A 26,373-nucleotide genomic window follows, 5' to 3' on the forward strand; every position below is an offset into this window, starting at 1 on the left:
TGACTGAGACCCCCGCTTGCTAGGAGCAAAGCTGTTCGGCTGCTGCTGGAGAACCATCGAATAAACGCATCGGTGAGACATACAGCTCTCCCCATATGGTTTTCAGTTCTGGGTGGATGGGAACAATCAGCTCCTTTGGACATCAGATGCATCATTTTCCACTCCGCTGTAGACTGATTTTATGCCCACTTCTCCAGCCCTGCTGCTAGATGCAAGGAACCCGTCACAGCCAGTCTCAGGGACACCTGGCCTGCTGGGGGCAAGTGGTGGACTAGCTTCGACTTCACACCCCGAGCATTGAACCCGTGTCCTCCCAAAATTCTCCAATTAGTGACTATGCCGCTGGGTTGGCACAACTAGGCTTGAGGCAGCTGACAGGACATGTGCTGCACTGCTTCGCCTCACAGGGCACGGAAGCAGGAGGTAACCCGACGGCTGCTTCACACGCAGAGGAAGCATGGTGGTGTTGTGGACCCTTTCCATGACTGGCAAGATCTGGCTTCAAGTCATCACTCAACAAAACAAGGTGCATTAATTCTGCCCTGTTTTTATAGCCACATACACACACATGCGTGTACACCTATATTCCTAAACCTCTTCCCGCTGTCCTGCCTCAGTCCAGCCCTTGACTTTCCCTTACTCTACTTTTCTTTGATGCTCCCAATGCCTCATCCGTCTCCATACCCTGCCAGCCATCCTGTTCTCACCAGGCTGAAGCTTCTGAAACGCCCCCAGACACCGCAAGTGCAGCTCTGTCCAATTTCAGCATCCAGTCCCCTGGCAGAACAAGGGCTGGCAGCGTGGCCTTTCACCGGGACTGGGGCATCCCCACGCTGTGAAGCCCATTCAAGCAACCTGCAAAGAAAAGGAACATCCTAAAAGGCAGGGAGAGCTCTGAAAAGTTGTCACCTTGGTCACACTGCCACTAAAACTGGATGCAGCAACATGCTCTGAGCAAAGGAATCACACTGGCCTGGAAACCAGCCGCTGCCGGGCATACACCAATGTAAGCAACAATGCAGCCTGTGTTCAGTGCACCATGAAAGGCCCCTGCCCTTCTCCTGCCTGGTGCTCTGGGGCAGCAGACTCCGAAACAAGGGGCAGTGTAAGCAGCAGTTGCAACCCAGATCTGCTTTAATAAGTATTGGTGGCTTGTGCACATTCAGCTGACTATGCAGTGTGCGTCATTCGTTTGGCTGCAAGGAGGCTGGCTAACGGGGACAGGACAGAGCACCGGGGAGTCAGGAATCCCTCTGGTGAAGCACCTGTACTGCGCTAAATGCAGGTTGGGTTAAGGGCTGCTGTACAACAACTAAGAGGATTTGGTCACACTAAAGACTGGATCGCTCGTGCGAAGGTTGGGTCCCGGTGGAAGTTCTGCCCATCAGATGGCTGCTGCCATTTGCAGATGCCCAGTTAGCCCAGATATTCACACCAGCTCATTTCTCACGTGGGCTCTGGAACATAGGTCTGAGCCTCCTGCCTGCAGGAAAGAGGAAATTCAGAGCCAAGATTGAGGAGCCTGCCTTTTAACCCTACCTCAGCCCACAGCAGCCAGGCAACCAGAGACCAACAAAAAACATCCTGTCACTAAGGCAAAGTCTTCGTACCGGGATGCCATGCAAACCAACTCTCCCTTCTGCTGGGAGAAACGTCCACCACACTCAAGGACTGCATTAAACCAGCTTAATTGATAGCTTATTCCTATGAACGACTACCCCTGCCCTGGCCCAGGGAACATTAAGGTATGTCAGGTCGGGAGGAAGACATGCCCAGAAGATCTCCCTGATCTGTGCAGCGTTGTGGACTTAGATCCAAGGAGACAATTAACCCTGTGAGTGATGCACCCCACCATGAGCCTGTCCCCAACTCCTCTCACATGGCAGGGGATGAGGATGTTAAGGCTGGAGAAGCAGCCGCAGCAAGAACATTAATGTTAGGTGAGGGAGAATACGTTTCCTGTTAATGAAACAGGCCAGGGATCTCATCTCTTGCTTTAATATACCACAAGATTGTACATAACCACTTAAGAACACTGTCCATGGAAGGTGGAGGAGAGCCCAGATGGGAGACTATAAGGTTTTAAAGGTCCTTATCATCATCTCCCAAAAGAAGCTTTGGCTGGCAGGTCACCTGATGCACTGCTTGGTTCATGTGGGTCTCTAATGACAGGCATTGACCACAACTGCCTTCCTGGGTCGAGACACAAATCCGGCCACCCCAGCACCCCGTCTCGTGGCGGGAGCTTTTGCAGCTGGTCGGTGCTCTGGGCATCTACCTCTCCTACCCGCACTTCTCAGCAGAGCTCAGCAGCTGCATTCCCGTATTGCTGTGGCCAACAGCCTCCTGTAGCAGAGGCAGACCAGAGTCTGGGAAGGTCAGCAATTGTAGTAGAGGAAAGAAAGCAAGAATCCCAGAGATGGGCAAGCATGAGGCAGAGGCACTGACACCCCTGTACTTGCCGGATCCAAAGAGGAGGGAGCCAATGAGTGGCACCATAAGGAATCACAGCCTCAAGAGATCTCTTAACTACCCTGAGCAGGGAGCAGTGGGAGGGAGGGGGTGGGAAAGGGGCAACTTAAGATACCAGGCAACAGCAGGAAACTCCACATCCCAGCTCTGCCAGCCCTCAAACACGCACAGGGGAAGTCAGTAGTTCGTGGGGTTGAGGGGTTTCTCCCTAAGCTCTTTTTAAAGGGAGAACTTTAAAAGATCTACTTAAAAAGGAGTTAGAAGTACAGCCTGAACTGGTGCCAAGAGCTGTTCCCAATGCCTGCAACACGGGGAGAGATGATTTCTCCTTCTGACATTGGAAGAGACTGAACTGGAGCAAGGAAGGCGGAGAAAGGATACCTGCGCAGCGAACCGCAGCATGAGTCCCTCCCGCGGGGCCGGGGTGAGGGATTCTCAGTGAGGAAAAGCCTGCTGCCATCACCAAGCCGCAGCGGAGCTGGCTTGCTTTGCTATCAAGGCCGTGCACAACAGAGGGAGGCTCCCAGAGGGGAGGACAAACACGAGCCAAGCCCAGACTGCACAATACAGAGCGGGCAGGTGAGGGCTGCACAGGAGGGGTTTTAAGTGATCCAGTCTCCTGTGACCTCGTGCATGGGGAGTTGGGAAAGAGAAGCTGAAGGATGAGCTTGGCTTGAGGAGGACCCTGCTTCCCAGGAGCAGGGCACAGGATTAGCCACCTCTTATTTATGAGGCTCTCCAATGCAGGGCTCCACCTACCTTCCCTCCAGTCCATTCTCTTTAAGCAAACACGCTCCATTGCTTCCCACTATTCAGGGATACGTTACAGACTGACTATCAAGTACTGCCAGGAGGAAGTGGTGGTGGGGGAATATTTCAGGTCTATTTTAAATAGGGGAAGGGGAGAGTTGGAGGCTCGGGGGGAGGGGGTGGAGGCCTTACTGAAAAGTGCATGCTTTCGTTCCGAGGTACCAAGGGCCAGGGGTCCCCGTCCCATCCCATCCCATCCCCAGATGGGGAGAGCAGAAGCCTTCACAAGCCCCTCCCGCTCTCCCAGGGGCTGCCCCTCAAGTAGCCAGCGACTGAATGTTCTTGAGCATCTCCTCGAAAGCCTCCTGGGATGGTGCCTCGGCATTCTGGAAAGCAACCTTGATCCGGCTGTAGAGGCTGAAGGATTTCAGCTCCAGCCAGATGAAGCCAAAGCGGTCGTCGTCGAACAGGACGAAGGCCCCCGGCGTCCGCTCGGGACTGGTAAAGCCGTGGCCGGCGATGAGCCCCGTGCCGTAGAAGCTGGAGAAAGCAGAGGAGAGAGGAAGGCAAATATTGCAGCTACTAGTGCTCCTGACGTGGGCTTCTACATAGTCCCTGCAGACCAGGGATCTCCAGCCAGCACGTGCTGCTGCCGAGGAAGATCCAGCCATCCCAGAAAGCACCTGGCCACTTGTGTCATGCAATGTGGGGTGGGATGTTTCACCTCCTAACATCGTTACAGGGCATGAACCCACTGCTTCACAAACCTCCATCTTCAAAGAGGCCCCACTGCCACAAATAAGTCGCTGGCCCCTTCCCCTGGACTCAAAGCCTGGCTGCTGTACAAGACAGTGCCAGAAGTCAGGGTGTGGGCGTGTATGCCAGGTCGACTGCCTAATATTTCTGCAGCTAGAGGCAACACCTAGCTGAGGGTGGTGCTCTCACGGCCTCAAGAATCACGCCAGACAGGACACTGCTTGGAGGCCTGTGCCTGGCAGGGTCATGCCTGTGGGGACACACTCAAGTAACTATGCAATTAAGAGGGAAAGGATGGGCGTAGGTCAGAGAGAGTTCACTGGTGTTCAGTCATGACCTACAGCAACACTGGTTGCAATAAGATCCTGGTGGATTCAAGGAAGGGGAGGGGGCTGAAGGCCAAGGAGACTTGGCCAAGGGTCCTCCACTGGAGGACCCAGTCCAACAAGGGGCACAGCATGCTCACAGGTTCAGACCACTCCATGCCCACTGTGCATTCACAGCACCACAGTGGCCAGACACAGAGGCTTGGAGCAGAGTTGATGGGGGAGAACACAGCATGTCTCCCTGGTCCTGGGAAGCAAGTGCCAGGCCTCATGCTGAGAGGATCCCAAAGAATAAAGCACGAGGAGCTGATGGGAAAAGCAAAAGCCGCAGGGGTCAAACGATGGAGGCGACCACAGCTTAGGGCCCAACTGCACCAGGACTGGCAGCAGCACTGAAGCAGCAGCTTGGTATCCAGCAGGAGCAACCACAAATCATGGGACGCAGAGCAGTCGAGGAAAGGAATGATACCAGGTGGCACAAGGAAGCTGGGAGCTCACTGGCACGCAACGCACACAGCAAGCGCGCGGGGGGAGGTCGGAACTAGCTTTGGGCAGCACTGCAGCTCTACTCAACCAGGGGCAGGGAATTAACCCCAAACCTCACTTACCACATTCGGCAAGTCCGGGGGTAATCCTTGTTCCGTGATATGACTCCCGGGGGCAACACGAAAGGCTGTGAAGCAGGCTCTGAGCCCTGGGCTGCAGCCCCTGCTCTGTCCGCTGTCTCTTCGGCTCCTGCGTCTCCCTCCTGTGCAGGCTGCTCCGCTTGTGGCGTGGTGCTCTGCCGGGAGCAGCCTGCACCCTCCTCTTCCTCCTGCTGCTGCTGCTGCTCCCGGCGCACCTGCTCCTGGACCTCGAGGATGATGCGGGAGAGCTCATTGAAGTTGTGCTGGTTCTCAATGTCAGGCAGCTGGATGGGGTGCAAAAGGTCTATCTCCACAGTCTGCTGACCAGCTGGGATGTTGGGATCACCCTGGAGATGGGAAACAAGGGACAGCCACCACAGTTCAGGGGAAGGATGCGATGGGGCAGAGTTCCTACCAAAAGCTAGCATGCGTCCTGGGGAGTTGGCTTATGAGCCTTATGTTGGGGTCAACCCATTCCATCGCTGCCTCTCTGGCTGGCTAACCCAAGGGCCCAACCATTTTATGATCCCTGCATTCATCTACTACACCAAAGCCCCACCTGGATGTGGAGGTTTTACCCTAAACAAAAGGCCAAGTCTGCAAGATGCAAGAACAAAGCAAGAGACAACTGCATACAGTCACCCTTCCACACTGGGGGAAGGAACGGTTTGCCAGCCATAGCTCTCTGGGTCATCTCCAAGAGACCCAGGTCTTCTTCAAGGGTCTGCTAGAGGCTAACACAGAACGGAGCCAGTTAGGGACATTTGGGAGAAAGAGGAAAGCAATTCAAGCCAGAAGGAATTTGTAATCAAGAGAAAGTCTGCAGACATATTTTAGCTCCTCCAAGAGCACAGGATTCTGGGACCTTTCCCCAAGGGAAGAGCCACTCGAGCTGCACATCCCCAAACTTCAGGAAGGTCATCAGGTAAATGGATGAATGATCAAACCTGCTCCCACCAGTCCCCAAGGTGAACCAGTCGGGCTGAGACAACAAGTAACTGCATCCCAAGCAATCAGCCATCTCTTCCCATCTGTGGCCTAGAGGGCAGGGTGGGAAAATGCAATGCAACTCTCATGACAAAGCAATGACAGCACAATAGAAAGGCCAAGAAAGAGGGGCTAGACCACTCACTGTTATTTTTGTCCCCTTGGCTTTCTTCCCGTGAAAACTCAGCATGATGATCTCAAGCCCGTGGCTCCCATACGTCCCTTTGAAGAGGCCTGGCTTGATGAGGTCATTGGGGCTGCTCGGAGGGAGGTAGATGCGTCGGTACGTCAAGCAGTTGCTGTGGAGAAGGAACAGGCAGGTTGCGAGGGGATGCTGGAACACCAAGTTTTCCAGGAGAACTTAGACTACAATCTCCTACTCCTGCTAGCCTGGTACCTAACCAAGGGGGTCTTTGCAAATGAACTGCTGGTTGAAAAGCACAGCAAGTGCAACAACTTGCAATGAATGCACACAACCCATCCCCTAAAAGGGGTCAGTCTGGCAAAAATCTGTTAGCCTGTGAGGTATGGAAGTGGCAATCCAACCAAAGCCACCCAACATTACCAGAGGGCAGCTTATCGCAGCATCACCTAAAGCAACAAACTTCTGAGAGTGACTCCCACCTTTTGAGAGAGAGAGAGAGAGAGAGAGAGAGAGAGAGAGAGAGAGAGAACATAGGAGCCACGTGATTTGTGTTTAGTTGCAGATTTATACATTTTCCTTGCCAATTAGTAAAAGCTGATGCCCTGTCAGGATGACAGACAGTGACTTAGGTTAAACAAGTGATTCAAAGGCCTCTCTCACGGACACGGAGCCATTCTAGGGACGTACGTAATCTCGTCAGTTATCTTCATTACATCCAGCATTGCTACTTTTACTGGAAGGCACCTTCCATACGGTGGTCCAGAGCCTATTGCAGTAGAGTCCAAGTCTAAAGTAAGGCTTGGGCAATGCAATCAATCTGATAACACACTCTGTAAGAGTCTACAGCTATTAGGGGTAACTGTTTTACATGGAGGAAAATACCATCTGTATAAAGACAGCAGAGCTCCCTTAGACAAGAGTCCAGGCAATGGCAAGAACCATAGTGCTGAGAGACGTGGCAAGTCATTGGTAAAGAAGAGAACAATTTGGGGACACAGCAGTGTTTTGACACCCCCTGCCTGACACAGAGAGAAAAAGCAGAGCCCTTACTCATACTGGCTGGTATAGATGAACTTCATCAGGATAAGCTCTTGCATGTGCTCATGGAAGATGTCTTCCAGCGTCCGGCCCCATTCCTCCCTCAGCCATGTCCGGAATTCCTGCAAGACGCACACAGAGGAGGGGCACGTGAAGCCAGCAAGTTTGCAAACTGCTTGCCAGCAAGTTCACAATGGGACTGTGAACCCATCTGGAGCCACTCTACACCTCAGAGGGTCAGCCAGGAGAAAGGGAGAATCTACTGCACAGCTAGAGAGGGGCACAGATGTGAAAGTGCCTTGCCTGAAGCCTTGTCGAAAGGTAAATTCCCAGACCCTGCCCCAGGGCACAAGGCACAGCAGAATGAACACAGCAAAGAGATTTCCAGATGTGCCAAGGGATTCAGAAGCGTAAGTCCCATAGACACAGGACTTATACACCTAAATCCAAAGTAAATAATCCGAAATAAATACATAAAAACTCCCCCCCCCGGATGCATCAATATTAGCTCTGAGAAGCAAAGCCCTGGAGAGGAGTTGCAATGTGGCGACAGCTGCTTATCTACCAATGACGTGATTCTACCAAGCAAGAGTCCAACCCTGCAATCCTCCTAAATACAGACCACCAATTCCCATCAGAGGAAATTCTGTGATGGGTTTGAAAGGGACTCGACAAATTCACGGACAACAGATTTGTTCTGTATAATAGCTATTAACAGTCAGGGATGCATCCTCTGGCATCTCTAACCCAATGATGGTGCAAGTGCCAGGAAAGCCTTCCCCAGATGTTTGCTTTTGTATCCTGACAGCAAGTGATTTGAGTTACCCAGCTGCCGCATTTTATTAGTAATCCCATATCATAAAACAAGCCTTAAAATCCTTTCATCTTGGCAGGCAGCAGAAAGCAGCCCTGTTTATTATCCTAACAGCACAACAAGCTATAGCGTTAAGTGCAAGTATACTGTAATGTTGTGTCACATAGGATCAAACCCATTCCCATAAGCAACAGAAACCTCAAGTTACCAGCATCTTGCAAGTGGTCTAAAAAGCACAAAGGCTGCTGCTTATGTCAGAGCGGGCCACTGAAAAGTAACTTGCCCTGTCTAATACAGCGTGGTAAGAGCAAGCGCCCTTAGGGCCAAATCCTTCTATGTGGTGGAAAATCAGAGGGAGCTGAGGACTGCTCAACACCTGGCAAGACTAGAGGAACCACAAAGTATGCACACGGTGTAGAAAGGCAGGATGAGCCAGCGTGACACTGGGGTATTACATGGATGTCCCATAAGGTAACTGTGGGGTAGGAATGCCAAGTGGATCCCATGCTATAGCAGCAGGAGAGATCATTGCAGGGGTCCTTAAGGCACGTGTGTGTGGGTGTCCCCTTCCTATCAGGGGCATAAGGGCCAGGCAGAGGCTGTGGCCAATCTTTGGCAGGAGGATCAATCCGCTCCGCTCTAAATTCAGCTGCAGGCAGATTCAAACCACAGATCGTTTCTACCCATTAGGGGAGCTCCAAGGACAACAATTAGTTTGCAACAAACAGATCCGTGATAAATTACACACAAGCTGGAGTCAAACAGGCTATTCAAGTTCTGACTGTTGTCCAAGACTTGGGGCCAGGAGTGACGCTATTTCCTGCTTTGCTTCAGACGAGGTAGATCTATCCCTTTCTAAGGAGATATGCACATGCATACACTCCCCCCACCCACCCGGTCTTTCCACCTGGATGGGTAAGGCTTTACCTCTTGTCTCCCTCCTGACATTCGATGGTGATCCGTCTGGTTGCACTTTGTCGAGAACTCATCCTTCTTCACGATCTGCAATCACCGGGGAGGGGACTTTGAGTTACACACCATAACTAGAGACTCACATGGCAATAAGGGAAAGACCACTTCAGGCAAAACCTTGGCACAAGCCGCTGGGGGCTATCTCTGCGAACGTGCTGCCACCACCACCCAGCAGCCCAGGCTCCACCTACGCCTCCTAGAGACAAGAGAGATGCATCAAGTGCCCCTGCCCCAGCAATGGGGCAGGTATCTGGGAGAAGCCACTCCCCCATTTCGGAGCTGCCTTCTCCACTCACCTCCAAGACGAGAATCTCCCTGGAAAGTCAATTCCTCAAAGTATCTAACTTACTCCTCAATGGTCCCAGTCGCCTCCTTAAAGGTCCCCATCCTTGTGGCACTTGCATGGCACAGCTTAGCACTGGCATATAAAGGCCAAATTAAAATATATGTGCCCCCTGCTTTTCCCAGATAGTTCGATGCACTCTGGTGTCCCACTCTGAGCCAGACCCCTAGAGACTGGGCTTTCAGCAGATGGGTTAACAGGACATGGTGCCCGTATGCCATCAGCCAGGTGACTGACAAGGGCTGGAAAGTGACTCACAGCACCAGGGCAGGGATGGCCACGTAGCTGTGCAGGGTATACCTCTGCAAGTAAAATCTGGTGCACTTCCATCGTGATTTCCCAGGAGTCACTCTTATCCACAGGCCCAGACAAGGATCTTGGCATCTTGCGCCTACCGTGTGTGCATGTGCCCTTGCTCACCTGAATATGGCCACTGTGGGGTCCCTTGTGGCCATACATACACTCCACGGTTGCAGAAGTCCTCTCCATGAGGTGAACCCTGAAGAGGGGCTTGAACCTCATCGGATCATCAACGTGAGGGTCGTGAGGGGGCAAGTACATCCAGCCAATTATGAAGAAGCCGTCAACCTGCCCGGGAAAAAAGGAAAGAGAGAGCGAGTCAGCCCTCCCTACCCTTCGCTCGCTGCCTGGGGCCAGAGCCTCCCCAGGGCAGGCAGGATGACTCTTCCCAGCACCAAGGGGCTGTTCTGAGCCATCAAAGGGATTCTTAGGGCTGGAAAAAATTGCTTTCTAGCGACTCAACTGCAGGCCCAGCAAGGAGGAGGAGGGGCTCGAGAGGGCTCTTTCAAGGGATTAACATTCAGGTCTCTATTACTGCAAGCAAATCAGTGACAGATACGCTCTGGGCCCTGGAGAGAGAAATGGTGCTGAAGCTAGTCAGGCTCTAATTGGTTTGCGATGAGTCTGTGCCGGCAGCGCCTCTTGGGAAAGTGGGAGGAGGGGGATCTATTCCCCACAATTACTGTGGCTTTGGGATAACGAATTATTTTCTGGCTCTGTTACACAGTGCCAGTAAGAAGAAAGCAGCAGCTCCCTTTACCAAGAGGCGAGAGCGCCAGCCTCCCACAAGGAATAAAATCCTTGACTCAACATTACAGGCCCGGGGAGAGGAGGTGTTTTGTAAATGGAAAGATCCCCTAATGCCGAGGAGAGTCCTCAGCTCTGCGCTGCCTCTTCCCCAGCTGAAGGCTCAATATATAGTCAGCCGGTACCTTGGGTACCAGGGACTGCAGCAAGCATGCATGCAAGATGCACTGCCCTCTTTGCCCACCAAGGTCTGAGCATGACAAACCCCTAAGGCCTGGTATGTGCTTCACTCACCAGCCTTGAATCTTGATAGAGAGAGGGCAGCAGCCCAGTCCCCTCAGCCTCCCCGGAGAAGGAAGCACAATACCCCAAGCAGCCTGCTCCCCTACTCGGCCTCACTGTGGGTCTGATGCAAAGCCCACGCAAGGGAGGTAAAGAGGCTCCTGTTCACTTCGATGGGTTTTTGCAACAGGCCTTACCCCCAGCATCGCCAGCTCCTTTTCAGGGAGGAAAGGCTTTATCCCCACAGGAAGGAGGGAGGTGAAGACAAGCTGACACAGTCAGTCAATGCCTAGCACCAAGCAAAGGGCACAGGCTATGTGGTTCCCAACGAGCTAGAAATGCCAGGCCCAATACACCTCTATTCTCGTGGAGAAGTCAGGGGTCAGCCTGCAACGTCAGCCCCAGCAGAGGGGCTGCATGCTTCTCAGCTGCATCGAGTATTAATAAGGCAGGCATGCAGGCTAAAGACAACTACAAAAGGAGCCAGACAGGAACCTCAGCTCCTCTCTGCTGACTCCCAGATCCCACTTGACCAGCGTATTCAGAGTCTTGGAAGTCTTCCTAATGCAGCAGGCCAAATGCTGGCTTATGCTAATGGTGGAGGCATGAGGGAAGTAAAGGAGCCCTCAGAGGACAGACTGCTACCAGCAGCCTGCATGCAAGCCCGAGGTGCATCCAGACTCACCACCACATTGAGCAGTCCCCCGTACGGCCCAATGTCCGGCTGCCATAAGCCCAAAATGTGTCGATATCGGTGCAGCACTAGGAAACGAGAGAGAGAAAGCCAGGTAGAGGGGTGGGGATGGATGGAGGGGAAAGAGAAGCAGAGAAAGGGAAGCAGCTCTCAGACTCCACACCTTGCTGGCTGACACCACAGCAAACATTTCCTTACTAGGAAATGGGGAGAACCCCCATGCTCCCAGTCCCAAGGAGGAGCCAGTTCTGAAGACTTCATGAAAGCAGCAGATGTCTCTTGAAGCTTGCCACAGATGTGCGACTCCCCACATTATTCTCCCACGCCGCTCTGCCCCCAGCCTAGAGCAGCAGCAAGAGTTTAATCTTTCAAGGCTTCACAGACAGTCAAGAACATCACACGTTCCACCTGGAGCCTGGATCTCCAAGCTACCCGCTTCCCCCAGACACGTATGAGAAGTTTGCAAACACCAAAAGGTGAAGGAGGGAAGGAGAAACACAGGGAGGGCAGGGGAAGAAGTGGCAAGTGTTTTTCCAGGAGGAAATCCCACTTCCTGTCCCGACAGACGCGACTGTCCCCACCTAAACCCCAGGGCCTCAGCATTTTCAGGACCTGGCACTCAGACGCTGCAACGATCTGGACCAGAGCAGCCAGGACATCACCCAGACTGAGTGCACAGAGATCAGGCATGCTCCAAAGAGCTTCAGGAGATAAATTCCTGCATTTCAGGATTTCCCTGTGGAGTCTTATAGCTGTGGATCCTCATCCTCAAGCCAGTTATGGTTTGAGTCCTACCGAAACACAAAGTCCAAGGAGGAAAGTGTTCCAATAGCAGGAAATGCAGGCAAGTCTGAAGACCAGTGCATATGGCCAGGCTGAGCCAGAGAAGGAACTGCATCTGGGTCAGAAGCTACTTTAGGACCTTGCACATCTCCCTGGGATGGAGCACAAGGGCGTTGTTCATCCACAATATTGAAGGCATGGCTCATCTGAGACTTACATGTTCTACACGCTCCCCAGCTCTCCGCCGAAAAACTTCACATGTACAAAACGCTACAAGGTGTTTCTGGTCAGAGGGTTTTTTGCTACTCAAGCAGCTTGCGTGGGAAGGGACAGGCCAGCGATGAGCTTCCCACTTACAGCTGCAAACCATGGTGTCAGAGCGGCCTTGACTATGAGTCTGGAAGTTCATGGAAATTAGTTACTTTGGGTCCATTCTGCTGTACTGTTAAAAGTGACCCCCCCCCACACACGCACCATTTGAAAGTGAGGCATGGATCTGTAGGTATTAAAACTACTGATGAACTACTTAAAGTACTTAAAGAAAACCAAGTGACCATTTCTACAAACTATTAGCAAAGGGCTGTGTGTGGAAGACAGCAGGAGACTGCTTCAACCCCAACCAGCACTTGAAATGAGCTTGAACATAGGCATACAGCCACCCCACAAGATCCTGGGATGCATCTGTACACAGAAGATAAGTGAGCAGAGCTGGCTGGACTGATCTCTCCCAATAAGCACCGGGGGGGGGGGTGCGCGCACAGAAGCAAGGAGATAAACAACCTTGCATCTCATCTGCACACACAGAGGGATGGATAAGCCACCCCACTGACCACTAGTTGCCTCCCTGCCCCATTTGCTCTGAGTGCTGATAAAGCTCAGGACTTCCTTTTTCTTTTCTTATTTTTTTTAAGGACAGGAAGCTCAATGTCAAGCAGTTTATTATGAAACCAGAGGTTTCTCTCTTCCACCTCTAAAACTTACAGTGCTCTTACTGCCAAATGTCTTCAGCACTGCAGCTGCAAGGGACACTAGTGCCAGGCTTTCAAGCAGCGGCAGACAGTGCTGCTTGACAAGACTGGAGGGAATGCAGCCATGGCCCAGCGTGAGCAGCCATCCAGACAAAGCTGCCGCTTAGTTCTGAGGGCTGTTTGCTCTGGAAAAGCAGATGAGTCAGACACACTGCCCCATGCAGCCTTGAACCCAGAGGAAAGACCCGTCCTCTTCCCAGCTGCAGCGGAATCCAAGCAAGCAGGCAGGCTAACGCTCCCCATGCCCTCCCGCACAATGGCAACTTTTGTAAGCTGCTCTTCAAAGCTGTACAAAGTCTCCTAATTGGGGGAACAGGAACAGAGCATCTGAGAGCAGCCTACAGCTCGAGCAACATGGAAAACTGACTGCAGCCTTCCCCACCTCGCACCTCCTGCACCCCCAAGAGACATCTCTGTGGGCTCTGGAGGGAGCTGTGTTTTCTCACAGATATTTCTGGGAAAGTGCCAGTGAACAGCAGAGAACAGGAGAAAATCTCCACGTAGACGCTTGGCTTCCTTGCCTGGGTCCAAAGCCTACTCGCTATCCCATCAAGGGCTTGGGTCCCACAAGGAGGTGCAGGAAGCCTCTTTGCAGCAGTGTTGCTGATCCCCTAAGCCTCAGGGGGCTTAGCTGGTGCATCCCCTGCAATCGGGCACAAGCTTGCCAGCTCCCCACAAGTCTCAATGGATGCAGCATGTGGCTCTTTCCCTCACAAGCCCCCTCTGTCCTTTGGGCTCCTGCCTTCTGTCCCAACTCCCAGTAGGAAGGGGACAAAAATTCCTCAAAGGGTCTCTCCTCCTTTGGGATTCAGCCTCTTTTCCCATCTCCCTCCAAGCCATCCCCATCCCTAGGCAGGGGGATGCCCCTGGATGTCCCCTCCTGGCTGTTCTGAGACAGGCTCAGTTTCATCAGCCCCAGAAAAACCTGCCACCAGCCTGGAAGGGCGATTGGTAGGGGCGTGACGACTGATCCACGCCACCAGGACAGCTCATGCTGCTAGTTACTAGCAACTGCTGGCTCCAAGAAGATACACCTGTGCATTTTGGCTGTTTGCAAGGGCCTGCACATAGCCAGGAGAGAGGATAGAAGACAGAAAGCAAGAGTGAAAAGTGCTTGTGTGCAAGGGTGAAGAGACTAGAGAGAGGCTACAATTTCCCAGTGACATCCAAGTATAAAACAAGTAACACTGAACAAGTCCACACAGTGAAATCAATACAGCTGGCACACTTCACCAAGAGCATCGCAGCTGACGTCATTAGAAAGGATGTCATTAGAACCCAGGGATGCTCTTTGGATGGAGAGCCAAGTACTTGAGAGGCCGTGAATTTTAACTGCATGTTCATCCATCCACCAGCTGCACGATCAGAGCAAGATACAGACAACAGATGCTGCAGATTTCACCGTACAACTCCACACCTGGCGAGTGAGGGGGGCTGGGCACGAACGGGGGAGAGCTGAATCAATGACTTGTTGTGAGGAAAGAGGCATTAGACACCAGTCATTTGGATGACAGGAACAAAGCAAGCCAGGGAGGTAATGCTTCACAAATGCAATCCTGATCGCGTCACTCCCACCCAGCTGGGAATCGGTGCTGGTGTCTGCACGCAGCAAAGCACCTGAAAACAGGACCACCAAGTGGAAGCTTCCCACTGCTCTTCACTCTTTCCAGCTCCTGCAAAAGCTGTCAGCTGATGGGCTAGCACAAAGCCTGCACATTTCACTCCAACTCAACTGCCGCCTTTGGTGTGGGTGAGTCCATAGCATCCATGCCACACATCAGCACATGCCACAAAACGACAATCCCAACCAGAGGGTTAGCAACCCCAGCCTGAATCACCCTCCTCCACCAAACCGTACCCTACCACCAAAAGGAGGGCCCAAAATACCAACCAACACTGGCTTCTTTGATCTAATTGACAAGCTAGACTGAAAATCCCACCAAGCTCCAGAAAACACAGTGTTAAGATCTGGGAACGCTGCTATTCTTCTCCCTGCAGGAAGAGGAATGCAGAGCACCAGGCCATATTGGGTCTGGAGGTCATACCAGAAGGTGCAATGGCAGCAGTAGCCTCGAAAAGATTGCTCATGGGAAGAGGCAGCAACCCACTGGACAATTATTGTAGGTAGTGAGATGCTTGCAAGGCATCTGGAGTTTACTTTGATGTCTAAACAGGTGCAGATTTGCAAACTGATAACCGAACTAGATCCCCAGTGCTCACTCCCATGTTTCAGGCACTCTCCAGAAGCCTCCCTTTGTTAAGGCTAAGTAGAAAATAATAATTCAGGGCTCTGTTTTAGAGGGAAAGGTGGGACCAGAGAGACACTCCCTCTATACAAGCAGCGTGTGTGTTTCTAGTGGTGACCCACAGAGCTGCTGAAATGCAGCAAGCCCCCAGCCAAGTTATAAGGGAGAAGAGAACTCCAGAGAAGCTGCAGAACAGACAGCCCCATCCAGAAACATGGGAGTTACAACTATAGGCTTTGAAGGGACCTCGGGGGCCCCTTAACCTATCCCCCTCCCCCCACACACAGATGCAGGCTGCACTATTCCCCACATGGTTACGGGTTGGACTTTGCTTGCATGTCGCTAAGGGAGTCCCTGAAAATCCTCTTTATTGGCCCTTCTGGATGAAGATTTCTAGAGCCCCCTAATGTCACTGTTGGGGCTGTAGAATGCATTAAGGGAGATGCCAAATGCGCTCACCTCTCCTTCATAACCATGTTACCTGTGCAGCACACCCAGGTCCCAGGAAAGCCTCCCCAGCCCTAGTTCAGTTAGTTCCCAACTGCACACGCCACATACAGGATGTCCGACTAGCTCAAAGGAGCCATAAGCCCAGAACCGGCTGCTTGACCCAAGCTGCCACCTTCTAGGGTTGGGACTAGCAGCCTGAGAAAGGAGAGATGGGAAGAGCAACCAGCTCTGCTCACTCCACCCAAGCCACCCCAGGGGAGCCTGTGGAAGTCACTTCACACTCCATGCAGCGTCTGGCTTGTGCTCGGTGCGGAAAGCGTAGGTGATGCAAGGTACGTACGGCAGGTGTAAACATCTCTGTACTCCATGTGCTCGTAGTCGGGAAGGATTTTCATAAAACGCCCCGACTTCACTCGCGGGTTTATACCTGAACAGACACAGCAGGGTAAGTACCAGCGCATGCCCTTCTCCCCTCCGACCGCCCCGTCACCTCCGTTTGAACTGGAATCAAACACACAGGAAAGCCAAGTTCCTCCTGGACGTTGCTGCTGGGGAAGATGTACAGCAGCCGAAAGCCTATGTTCCCCAGCCAGAGCCCAACGGGGAAGGGTGAGCCATGCCAAATTCAGCACAGCGCTGGGGCTCTCGTAAGCAACTCAGATACCAATTTAACTACACAAATACCGAGTGAAATCTAATTCTCTCCCAACACTCCCAGATCTAATTCTCTCCCAATCTAATTCTCAAGAGCAACCATTCCCACAGTCTCTCTGCATCCTACAAGACTCTTGAATCCAGGTAACTTTTCCAAACACCAGGCCAAGGCATTGTTCCCCAACCCCCAGCATGCCCTCCCAGACCTCAGGTCTAGCTTTATTTCCAGTCTTCCTGGTAAGGCACATTAATTGCTCATCCCAGCAGTGCTCAACCTCCAAGCCTTTGGGGCGACCTCTTCCCAGATGGGGAGCACCAGTAATTGCTGCTCTCTTGCTACCAAGTTTGCAGACTGTGGAGAGGCCTGTGAGCTGGATAGCATGGCCCTGTGCACTAGACTGGGCTGGTCCACAGTTGGGCTGGTGTGGAAGGTCAATCCAACCAGATGCAGATGTGCAGGGCCAGGCCAGCACACTGGATCGCACCCACAGACTGTCCCTCTATGGTTTCCAGCCTGCAGACCCACCCCATGCCACTTATCCAGACCATGGAGTGATAAATTTGGGCACCACTGATTTACCTATTCAGGGCTGAACGCTGCCAGTAGTCTCAAATCAAATTCTGCTGCAACTAGAGACTTCTACAGGATACCCAAGAACGGGGCCTCTCTCTCAAGAGGACCAATGGCTTCTCTATTTGCAAGCCCCATTGCATATGAACAGACTGCAAACCCAGGCGAGGTTGTGGAAAGACAGAAGAAGCTGCCCAACCATCTGACTGCACAGGGGTGTGGAGTAACTGCATCAGTCAGAACATGACTGCCTGAGAAGTACGTGGTAAGAAAGAAATCCCTCCTGTACCGAGGGAATGAAGCCTGCACTCCACAGCTAACAGCATTACATGCTAATCTTCATCAGTGAGCCAATGCAATGGAAAGAAAATTACATAGGTTAAGAGAAGCAGCTCTACAGCTTAAAACAAATAAAGGCTAGCAAGGGGAAGAGAGAGTGTCAAGAGCAAAGATACATGAACAGGATTGTACCAGGGGCATGACAGACAGGTCAGCTTAGAAACAACTGACGTTTTGATTAATATGAACATGCCACAGGATGCCAAGAGAGAGTCTGAAGGGTTCGTGAGATCTCTCTCCAGAGATGTGGAGAATGAATAACCCTGAACTAAGCTGTATGGGCTGTGAGGGAAAGGGGCAGTAGCATTCCCATTGTACAGACAAGAAAACTAAAGGCACAGACAGGACGGCAAAGTGGACACAGCCAAGTTACTGTGGGCCCAGTACGAGAGATGGTTGGAACTCAGGAGCTCCTGGCTCCCAGCACAAGGGTTAATGCAGTAGGCCGCTCACCGCCTCCAGGTATCAGTTTGTGTAACACACCTGTCTCTCCAGGGAGTGCAAAACCCATACACTTCATTTTTTGTGACCTACAAACCTAAACAGTTCAATGTTTCCAATTTTCCAAAAACCTTCTTATGAAGAACCTAGAAACTTCAGTCCAGGCACTGCAGACAGAGGTCTGTCACCAATTCTTCCTAGGGACAGTTCCATCCTCATAGAGGGATTTACTGAGAACAATAAAGTCTGAATGTAGGGACCACCTCCTCCAGGCAGCAGGCCTTCAGGCTGCAGCCAGCTCCCTCCCAGCTCCTCTGATCTTCTGACTACAAGGGGTCAAAATTTTAGCAATACCAAAATTTAGCAACAAGAGGCAGCCTGGTCTGGAAAGCATCGGACTTGAGCACTGCCACTCCATTCTGGGCATGGTTCCTGACCAGCTTTTGCTCTAAGTGGTGCAAAGCAGATATGACACAGCCGTACTGCACAAAGCACTCACCCATGCCAGAATGGAGGGGTTGGAAACGAATACTGATGCTTCTGTACAGGTCAGCAGCGAGTCCCCTTCCATAACAGGTAGTGGGGGAGAGCATCTCCCTACTCTGCTTTCTCTCTCATGATGTTCCACAAAATCATTTTGCCCACCTTCCCCCATGAGAAGCCAATGCACTCTGGAGCTGTCATGGTAGACAGGAGGTGGTGGCAGCTTCAGGGTTCAGGGAAAGAGTGACTTTTTGCTTCCTAGGCCCATGGAAAGATGAACCCACATCTGACGAACACAGGTCACCTGCTAGTCAGATGTGAAAGGAGCAAAGCAGCCAAAGACAGATACCTCTGAAAAGGTGTAAGAAATGAAAGGCTCCAAAGATCCAGGTGAGAAGAGCAATTGCCAAGTGCTAAACCTGCCAGCCAGCCACAAATTAATAACCCAGTCCTGGAAATCCTCAGGTCTCCTGTTTTTTTTCCTGTTATGGGGGCAGAAGTGGGTCAGAGGCATTCCAGTCTTTGGCATCTGATAATAAATAAAATATAAAATGAAACTCATTACAGCTTTCCAAGGGAAGCCTCCATGACAAAATACTGAAAGTCATTTCAACCTCTTCTGTTGCCCAAGTTATAAGATTTGGTGTGAATTCACTTCTAATAGTGACTCAACGCAGGAAGAGCAGCGCACAAGACTGCGTTGGCTTCACCACTTACGTTTGGCGTAGACATCTCGACAGGACACTCCCGTGATCTCCAACTTCCGCAAGTTCTCGCAGACTCCGTACTCTGCAACAAGAGGAACAAATAACAAAATATGCTCTCCAATGCAAAGGTGTTTTTGTGGTCCAAAGTTTTAAGACATAACAGCAGAACTTAGACTGTCTTTAGGTAAAAATACACCAATCTCTTTAGAGACCAAACCTGCGTGTTACTGAGTTAGTTTAAAAAGAATAGTGTTGTTATTTTCAAAAACCTGAAAATGCAACAAAAGTTAAACATGGCATTTCATGACAAAATACATCCTAAGTTTTCTCAATACATTTCACAACTAAGGACGGCTTACATTATAGTGATGACTTCCTATTGTTAAGGTTGTAGCTGCAATGGGAGTTGGTGTGGGAGGGGAAAAACATACCGTATATCCATCCCAACAGGAACCCTCCACTACTAAAACAAACCGCTGTTTGCACAGGCAGTATATATTCCTCCTGATACATCCAGCAGGAAAAAATACCAAGATCAAGGGGAAAAGTTACATCTTAGAGCATTAAGAGATCAATAAAATTTTAAAATAATGATCTGTGGATGCAACATGAGCTTAAGCATAAATAACTTGTTTGCAAGTACAAACATCCTGACATTTGAAAATAAATGGGATTGAAATCAGTCTGTTCTTTGCTTAGATGTCTTTGACTGCCTTGTTTCTCAATGCATTCTGTCACCCATCCAAAGCTCTTAAAAGCAGCTCTGAAGCAGAGAAGAACGGGGGAGGGGGAATAAATAAATAAAAAAAGGAATGCACTTACAGAAACCAAAGACCAAATTCTACATGCTTAAGAAGATCCAGACAAGCACCAGCTAGAAGCTCAACTAAAAAAATCCTTGAAACACTAGAGGAAGGAGTCTTCATCAGTACCAAGGAAGGAAACCTGCATTCCCTGACGTCTTCATGCACGCTGCCTAAAAGTCAGACTCCCAAATGGCTCCGGCCCCTGCCAGATACTTGACACCAAGCATGGCCCCAAATGACCTCAGCAAACCACCCGATATGAAACCCACATGAGGGAGAAGGCTAACTGAGCTTCTCTGAACCTGTGAGGATCCATCACAGCCTGTTGCACATCAACCGCTGTGGACTAGCTCTGTACTCAAAATTGGGCTGAGGTCACATGAAATCCTGGCTGAACCCCTCCCTGATCTTACTATACAGACACACTCATGAGTACGTCCACACACAAAAGGCATTCTACCGAGCCACAAGAACACATATGGGTAACACTCACTTGGGTCACACTGGGCATTTGTACACATATATATGTACTGCAGCACCAAGCGCTTTTAAAAATGAAAGGCGCGTCAGCACTGAAAGTGGCAGTGGTGCACTTTTGAACTGAACTACATCAAAGGCATTTTCATTCAAAAGCACACCACCGCCATTTTCTATGCACTGATGTGCATTTCGCCATTTATACCACTGGGCGCATCAGCTTGCATGCTCTGCAGACTTGATTGAGTCTGTCCCGACGCTCTGGATTTCGTGTATAAGGTACGTGTATAAACACCCAACACACAGTGGGCGTATCCACACATGCATTAATCCACTTCAGTTAATGTGCATCGAATCTAGTACCTCCATTGTGAGGTACTAGGAAAATGCGCATTTACTAAAGCAAACACTATTTATGCAATGCTTAACACGCATTAGCCTAGTTTAACGTGCCTCAAGTAAAAAGCATAATTTTTACATGATTATTTTAATGCGCATGTAGATGCACCCAGTCTCAATAGAAGCAAATCCAATAGTGAGAAGGGAACAGAAGTGAAAAAACCAATTCTCATTAAAAGATCCTGTAGCACATGCTTTGACTTCTCTTAAAGCCTTGAACATTTAAGGCTTGAGAGCAGAGGAGGGAGGGAGGAAGGAGTCCCATTAGCTCATAAGCAGACAGCAAGGCTTCCCGAAATGTACAGCCAGCCTAACACAAACAAGCTATTTAGCCCTGGGCTAGAGCCAGGTGAATCTACGCAGCAATTCTGTAGATCTCTGAAATCAGAGCTGTGTTGAAGGCTGGAAGTTTGAAATTGCAGACGTCCTCCCAATCCACCAGACATGACTCTGTTTGTAATGCTAGCCTATGTGTGGTTGGTAATAATACCAGCGATACAAGAAAAGCAATATGCTTTTCCAGCTTATCTGCAAGTCAGAAGATCGCAGGCCTTCAAGAGATGACAGCAGCAACATGGTTCAGAAACAGCCCACTCCAATGCCAAAGCAAATGTTCACCTGCTCGCAAGGCTGGGAAGGTAGTCGCCACGTCAGCTGGCACGATTTGACGCAGCTACGTTGGACTGCACGGTGTCTCCTGAGACTGCACTGGGGACAGGAAAGAGCAGGCCAGGGCAGAGTTCAGCCCAAATTTAACGGGGAAGCTTGTTTGATGACCTGAAGGAAGACAGAATCTGTCATCTGCTCCCAATTCCCCACAATCCTTCTTGTATCTCGAGGTGCTGTTTCAAGTGGTGCGATACCCTCCTGGACTGGTCACCAACAGACATCCAGGGATTTAATGCTGGCTTTATACAAGTGGCCTTGCTGCCTCGGCAGCACAAGAGCAGAACACCATCACCAAGTACACCGCATTATGAGTTTTGTGGCTTTTCCCCACTGCAAGAGATGCAGCAGATGCCCAGTTCCTGAAGACAGTTCATTGTTGTTTGATGTCAGCCCAAGAGCAAATGCCCTCTGAAGTCCATGCTGTTCCCTCGCCTGAGCCCTCCCTGGTGAAGTTTTTGCAAGGCCTAACTGGAAAACCTCAGCTTTCACACCTACCACCTCCAGCTCATGCTAGGGAGAGCCAGTGAGGCACAGCACATGTGCTCTGGGTTAGCTAAACCCCAAAACAGATGTTGCCCTTAGCTGGCAGCAGCACATCAGGCCTGTTCCAATAAGCGTGCCCACGACACAGCCTGGCACCCCGCAAGGCTAGCCATACTCCATCCACTTCCACGTTTAGCATGCACCAAGCAGACAGGTAGTGCACTCTCCCACAGGCCAGCAACAGGGGAGATGCGCTTTCAGTAACCTCAGTGATGATTAAGTGCCTAAACTGGTGCTGCTGGCCTGCAGATGGAGAGAGCCCTTCATTCCCCATGCCCTCTCATTCGATGCCTTAAACTATGACACTGACCCAAGGAAAGAAAAAAAAATCTCTTTACCAACCACCCCCCAAAAATCCCAGTAACAACAAAAATAAACCAGAGCCCAGACAGCACCGTGTATTCTTCAGACTGGAAATGCAAGAAGTTAGGTTATATTAAACTCAGCTCTCTACAGCATTGCAATTCGGCTGTAGAAAAATAAGATTGCCGTGGAAAGGTCAGATAGGAGCCTTCTGGGAAATCCTGCTCCACTGCACTCAGAGCTATTTGGAAAGAACTCATCTTGGTGCTACAGTTCAATGAGAAAATTAAATACTGGAAGTGCTGGAAACGTTAATATGGAGAGAGAAGTCACAGCCACAGAAGTGGCCACTTATAAAGGAAGTGGCAACTTCACAAAGGAAGGGTGAAATCTGGCTATGAAGTCCTTATTCCTGTAGTCAGAAAACCTTGTATTAGGGCAATAACCACAAGTTGGAAGATTTACCTAACACGTGACAACTACACCAGGGTTACCATGGTGATATCCCATAGAAATTAAAAGGCTAGGAAAGGTCTTTATGATGGATCACACTTCATCATACGCTCACTAGATTCCTAAGGTTATCTTTACCCGTAGCTTATGGCACCTTGATATGCGCATGTCCCCCCCTCCCCCCCGGCTTCACTCTGCCCTTTTCTTTTCCAGCAGGTTACAACACACCTTGCTCTTCCTTCTCCATATTACCAGTATATTGTTTGCCCTTCCCACAACAATTACATTTTTTTCCCTGCAGTAAAGACACATAATCTGTTGAAACTGGGGCAAGCAATCCTGTCTCCTGACAAGGCACGCGAACCCCATTTGCATGACATGTACCAGTCAGTACAAATCACCTCTGCTTTCATCCGAGTCCCAAATCTTGCATTTATTTAGCTTGCTCTTCAGCTCGTGGAGGCTGGAAAACAGCTGGGGAAAGCTGCACATGGGCATGCATGAGCCACAGAAAATTAAGATGCGCCAAGTTTGGCGTCCCTAATTGTTGCTAACTTCCCATTCCTCTGACTGATCTAATCCTCTAATTGTTCCCGGGTAAGCAGATGCTGCCATATGAAGAGGAGGCACAGAAATACACTGCATTACCTCAGCGATGACAGAACACAGAGATTCACACGCTTGTCTGTGGAGACGGCACCTGGGTGAGGGGTGCTGGCTCTGCTCCTTCCCAAAGACTAACCAGTCCACTTGAAAGCCAACTAATGCATATATGTATCAATATACATGCATTAAATATTTAGTATTTCATAGATATTAAAGGATATCCATATATTAAAGGTTTTCCTAATAACTTATCCCTTGGAGTTCTCGCCACAGAGGGTTTTTTTGCAGCCACAGAAGACAGGTGGCACAGGTGGAAAGACAACTGCCATCAAGATGTGGCCCCCAGCGTGGATGCGTCTGAAGAAGCACACAGATCTTTAACTTCCAATGCCTGGCATACAAAATGCTCAAGGCAAACCACTCCTCTTGAACGAAGGACACGGCATGGGAGCACTTTTTAATAGAAAAAAACTAGTCAACTAGCTTTAAAAAACAGCACCCAGAGCTGAGCAATTTTGTGATGAAAGCGCACATCTACTCCATTCCACTGGAGAACCAAGGGTGCTGGATTAGTCTTCATTTTCATACTGTACAAAGACTGAAAGATAATCGAGCATTTGTAATTGTACAAATAACCCAACGAAACATCAGTTGTCATATTTTGAACACGAGTGTCCTTGGTTAATAACCCTTAAAGTGTGTACGGTTAAGGTACAGAGAGCAGCTGTAAGATGAGAAGCGGGGCAGAAATTGGTCTCCCTTCTGTCCAGGTGCATGCCATTTGGTGCACAGTTAGACAGGCAGTGGAAAAAGCACTCCGTTGGGAGGCTCGGCCTTTAATCAACACCACAGCTGTGACCTTTGACAAGTCCCCTCCTGTGCCTTGGCTCCTCCACGTGAGAAGGAGGAGTGAAAACTACCTCTGAAGCTACATTTTGGACCTACAGAAAACAGCTCCCAAAGGGTCAGTGCAACCTGCCTCAGGATGAACCCTTCTCTCTCTGGTCCCTTTGCAAGAACAGCATTTCTGAATGAACTGTAAATTCAGTGACTATGAACTGGTCTGGTTCCTCAGACTGGTAGACTGGCTGGTTAAAGGCACTTGAAGATAAAAACAGGTTACAAATTAAACAATGCGGTCACTCCAGGTAAAGGAAGCCAGGAGCCACAGTGAAACTTATTTTAATTCATCTCCCGGCGTGTTAAGAAGCAATTGCCTATTTATAGTACACTCTGAAAGGGACTGCAACACTCCTCTTGCCAAAGACGCACTTCAGAGAGACTGTTTATCCCAAACAGTCCCAGTGCTGGAAGGGTGTCCTCCCAAACATGCCTGGCTGCGAACATCCGTCCAGCTCTTGTGGAGCAAACTGCATACCCTGAATTCAGAGCCACGACTCAAAGCCAGTGTGGACCAGCATCTCGTGTTGTGAAGGACAAATCCCCGTATTGTCTCCAGATGAAAGGACAGTTTCAGGGACTGCCAGAAAACTGGACTGACCTGCCAACAAGATAGAGTCTGTCTGGCAGAGAGGCCTGATTTACCTTTATTTAATTTTGGAGCATGACTGCAGCTCCAAAGTTCAGATCATTCATCCACGCACTGCAGGGCCCTCCCTGGAGAGGCAGGGAGGGAAAGACTATCAGACAGCACTGCAGTACTAGCCATCCCTCTAAAGATCAAATTGTTTCAGGACTACCAACCCCTCCACCCTTTATCTGGGTGCTTGCATAGTGGTGACCTCAAACAGCACCAACAAGGCACTGAGGACACAACTACTCACCAGTTCTTCAGCAAACATCTTGGCCAGGTGGTGGCTGAGCTTCTGACTTAACTGTACTGTTAGGTGATGCACTTATCTCCCTGCTTTACTTCCAGGCATTTATAACTTCATGAAAGAGGGCTTTTACCAAAGGGTCCCAAAACGCTGGGTTTTCTTCTTGTTTTGGGGGTTTTCTTAATACATCACCCCTACCTGGACCTATATCCTTGGTTATGATTTGGTGTCTCTAGAAGACTTGCCAAATGTTTACTTATTTTTAGGTATTTGAGAGTCATGTGGCCCTCTACTGTATACTACACGGAGACCAGAGAACATGTGAGCGCGAGTACCTGAACTCCTCAAATATCCAAGCAACTATCTATTTTGTTTCCAGCAAAGCCCCTCACACTGGACTGACTAATTACCCCACCGCATCCACAACGAACACCACTTCCAGCAAATGCAAAAAGTGCCCACGGACGGGTCCCGGTGACGGCTGCAGGGGGCGGGGGGGAACAGATGGACCGCAAAGGGATTTCCTGAATGGAAAGTCTTATTCTTAAGAGTTGCTGTAAGAGCGTTTAGTGGATTTGCTATGCTCTTCAGGGTGCAGACAGATGTACCTGCTGGAAGCACCTCGCGTGCCTGCGGCGTGAGGACGACTGGAGCCGACCGTGACCCACGACGGCACAAGCAACTAGCGTACGACGGCTGGAACAGGCAGGCCTCTCTCTGCACCAGTTTCCAACCTACCTCGCACAACCACAGACGCTGCCACATAAGGTTTAATTTTCCCTGCTTAATTAATTAACCCTTCTAAGTGCCAGCTAGAGCTGTCTAGCCAGAGCAAAAGTCACCCACCAGTCAGATGAGAAGAGAAGTCACCTCCCGCTAGCTCGTGGTTTGGTTCCTTTACCAAGTGTAAAATAAACAGGTACTGACATCTGCGTGGGGAACTCGGCACCCTCCGAACCCAGCCCCGGCGAGGAGGGCTCGTAAGAGCCTAAGAAGTGACACTTAATGGGTCAGAGCCCCAGTCCGTCTTGCCCCAGGCAGGGGCAGAAAGCAGCTGCTCCAAGGGGGAGTGAAAGCGGGGTTTCCCCGGGGTTTCCCCTCCTGTTCCTTTGCGGCATGAAGGTCCAGCCCCTCGAGGCCCCTTTCCTCCAAGGACCCGAGCTAAATGAATAAGAGAAAGAACTAATTCCCCCGGAGCAGGGGCGGGGACCCCGGTACCTTCGCGGCAGCGGCGGCGCCAGATGGTGTCGGTGCGCAGGAGGCGGCGGAAGGCGCCGCACACCTGGGCCAGGCATGGCAGGTCGGGGCCCGGCAGGTAGCCGAAGATGTGCACCAGCAGCTCGGGGGGCAGCTCCAGCAGCGAGCGCGCGGGCCCGGGCCTGGGG

The 26,373-nt window shown here is 50.6% G+C and overlaps 1 protein-coding gene across 1 annotated transcript in view; it reads right to left on the reverse strand.

The window, feature by feature from the left end:
* Window positions 1-1,405: 1,405 nt before the first annotated feature.
* FBXO31 (F-box protein 31) overlaps window positions 1,406-26,373 on the reverse strand; it is a 25,142-nt gene continuing 174 nt past the window's right edge. Inside the window, 10 exon segments of the mRNA XM_019535986.1 lie at window positions 1,406-3,762; window positions 4,913-5,277; window positions 6,063-6,216; window positions 7,113-7,222; window positions 8,842-8,916; window positions 9,650-9,817; window positions 11,244-11,320; window positions 18,965-19,036; window positions 26,207-26,367; window positions 26,369-26,373. The exon segment at window positions 26,369-26,373 is cut by the window's right edge and continues 174 nt beyond it. Coding sequence (XP_019391531.1) covers window positions 3,540-3,762; window positions 4,913-5,277; window positions 6,063-6,216; window positions 7,113-7,222; window positions 8,842-8,916; window positions 9,650-9,817; window positions 11,244-11,320; window positions 18,965-19,036; window positions 26,207-26,367; window positions 26,369-26,373 — 1,410 coding nt within the window. The 3' untranslated portion in view covers window positions 1,406-3,539.

This window comes from Crocodylus porosus, unplaced genomic scaffold (assembly GCF_001723895.1).
Source record: "Crocodylus porosus isolate Cpor-Errol unplaced genomic scaffold, CroPor_comp1, whole genome shotgun sequence".
Taxonomy (NCBI): Eukaryota; Metazoa; Chordata; order Crocodylia; family Crocodylidae; genus Crocodylus; species Crocodylus porosus.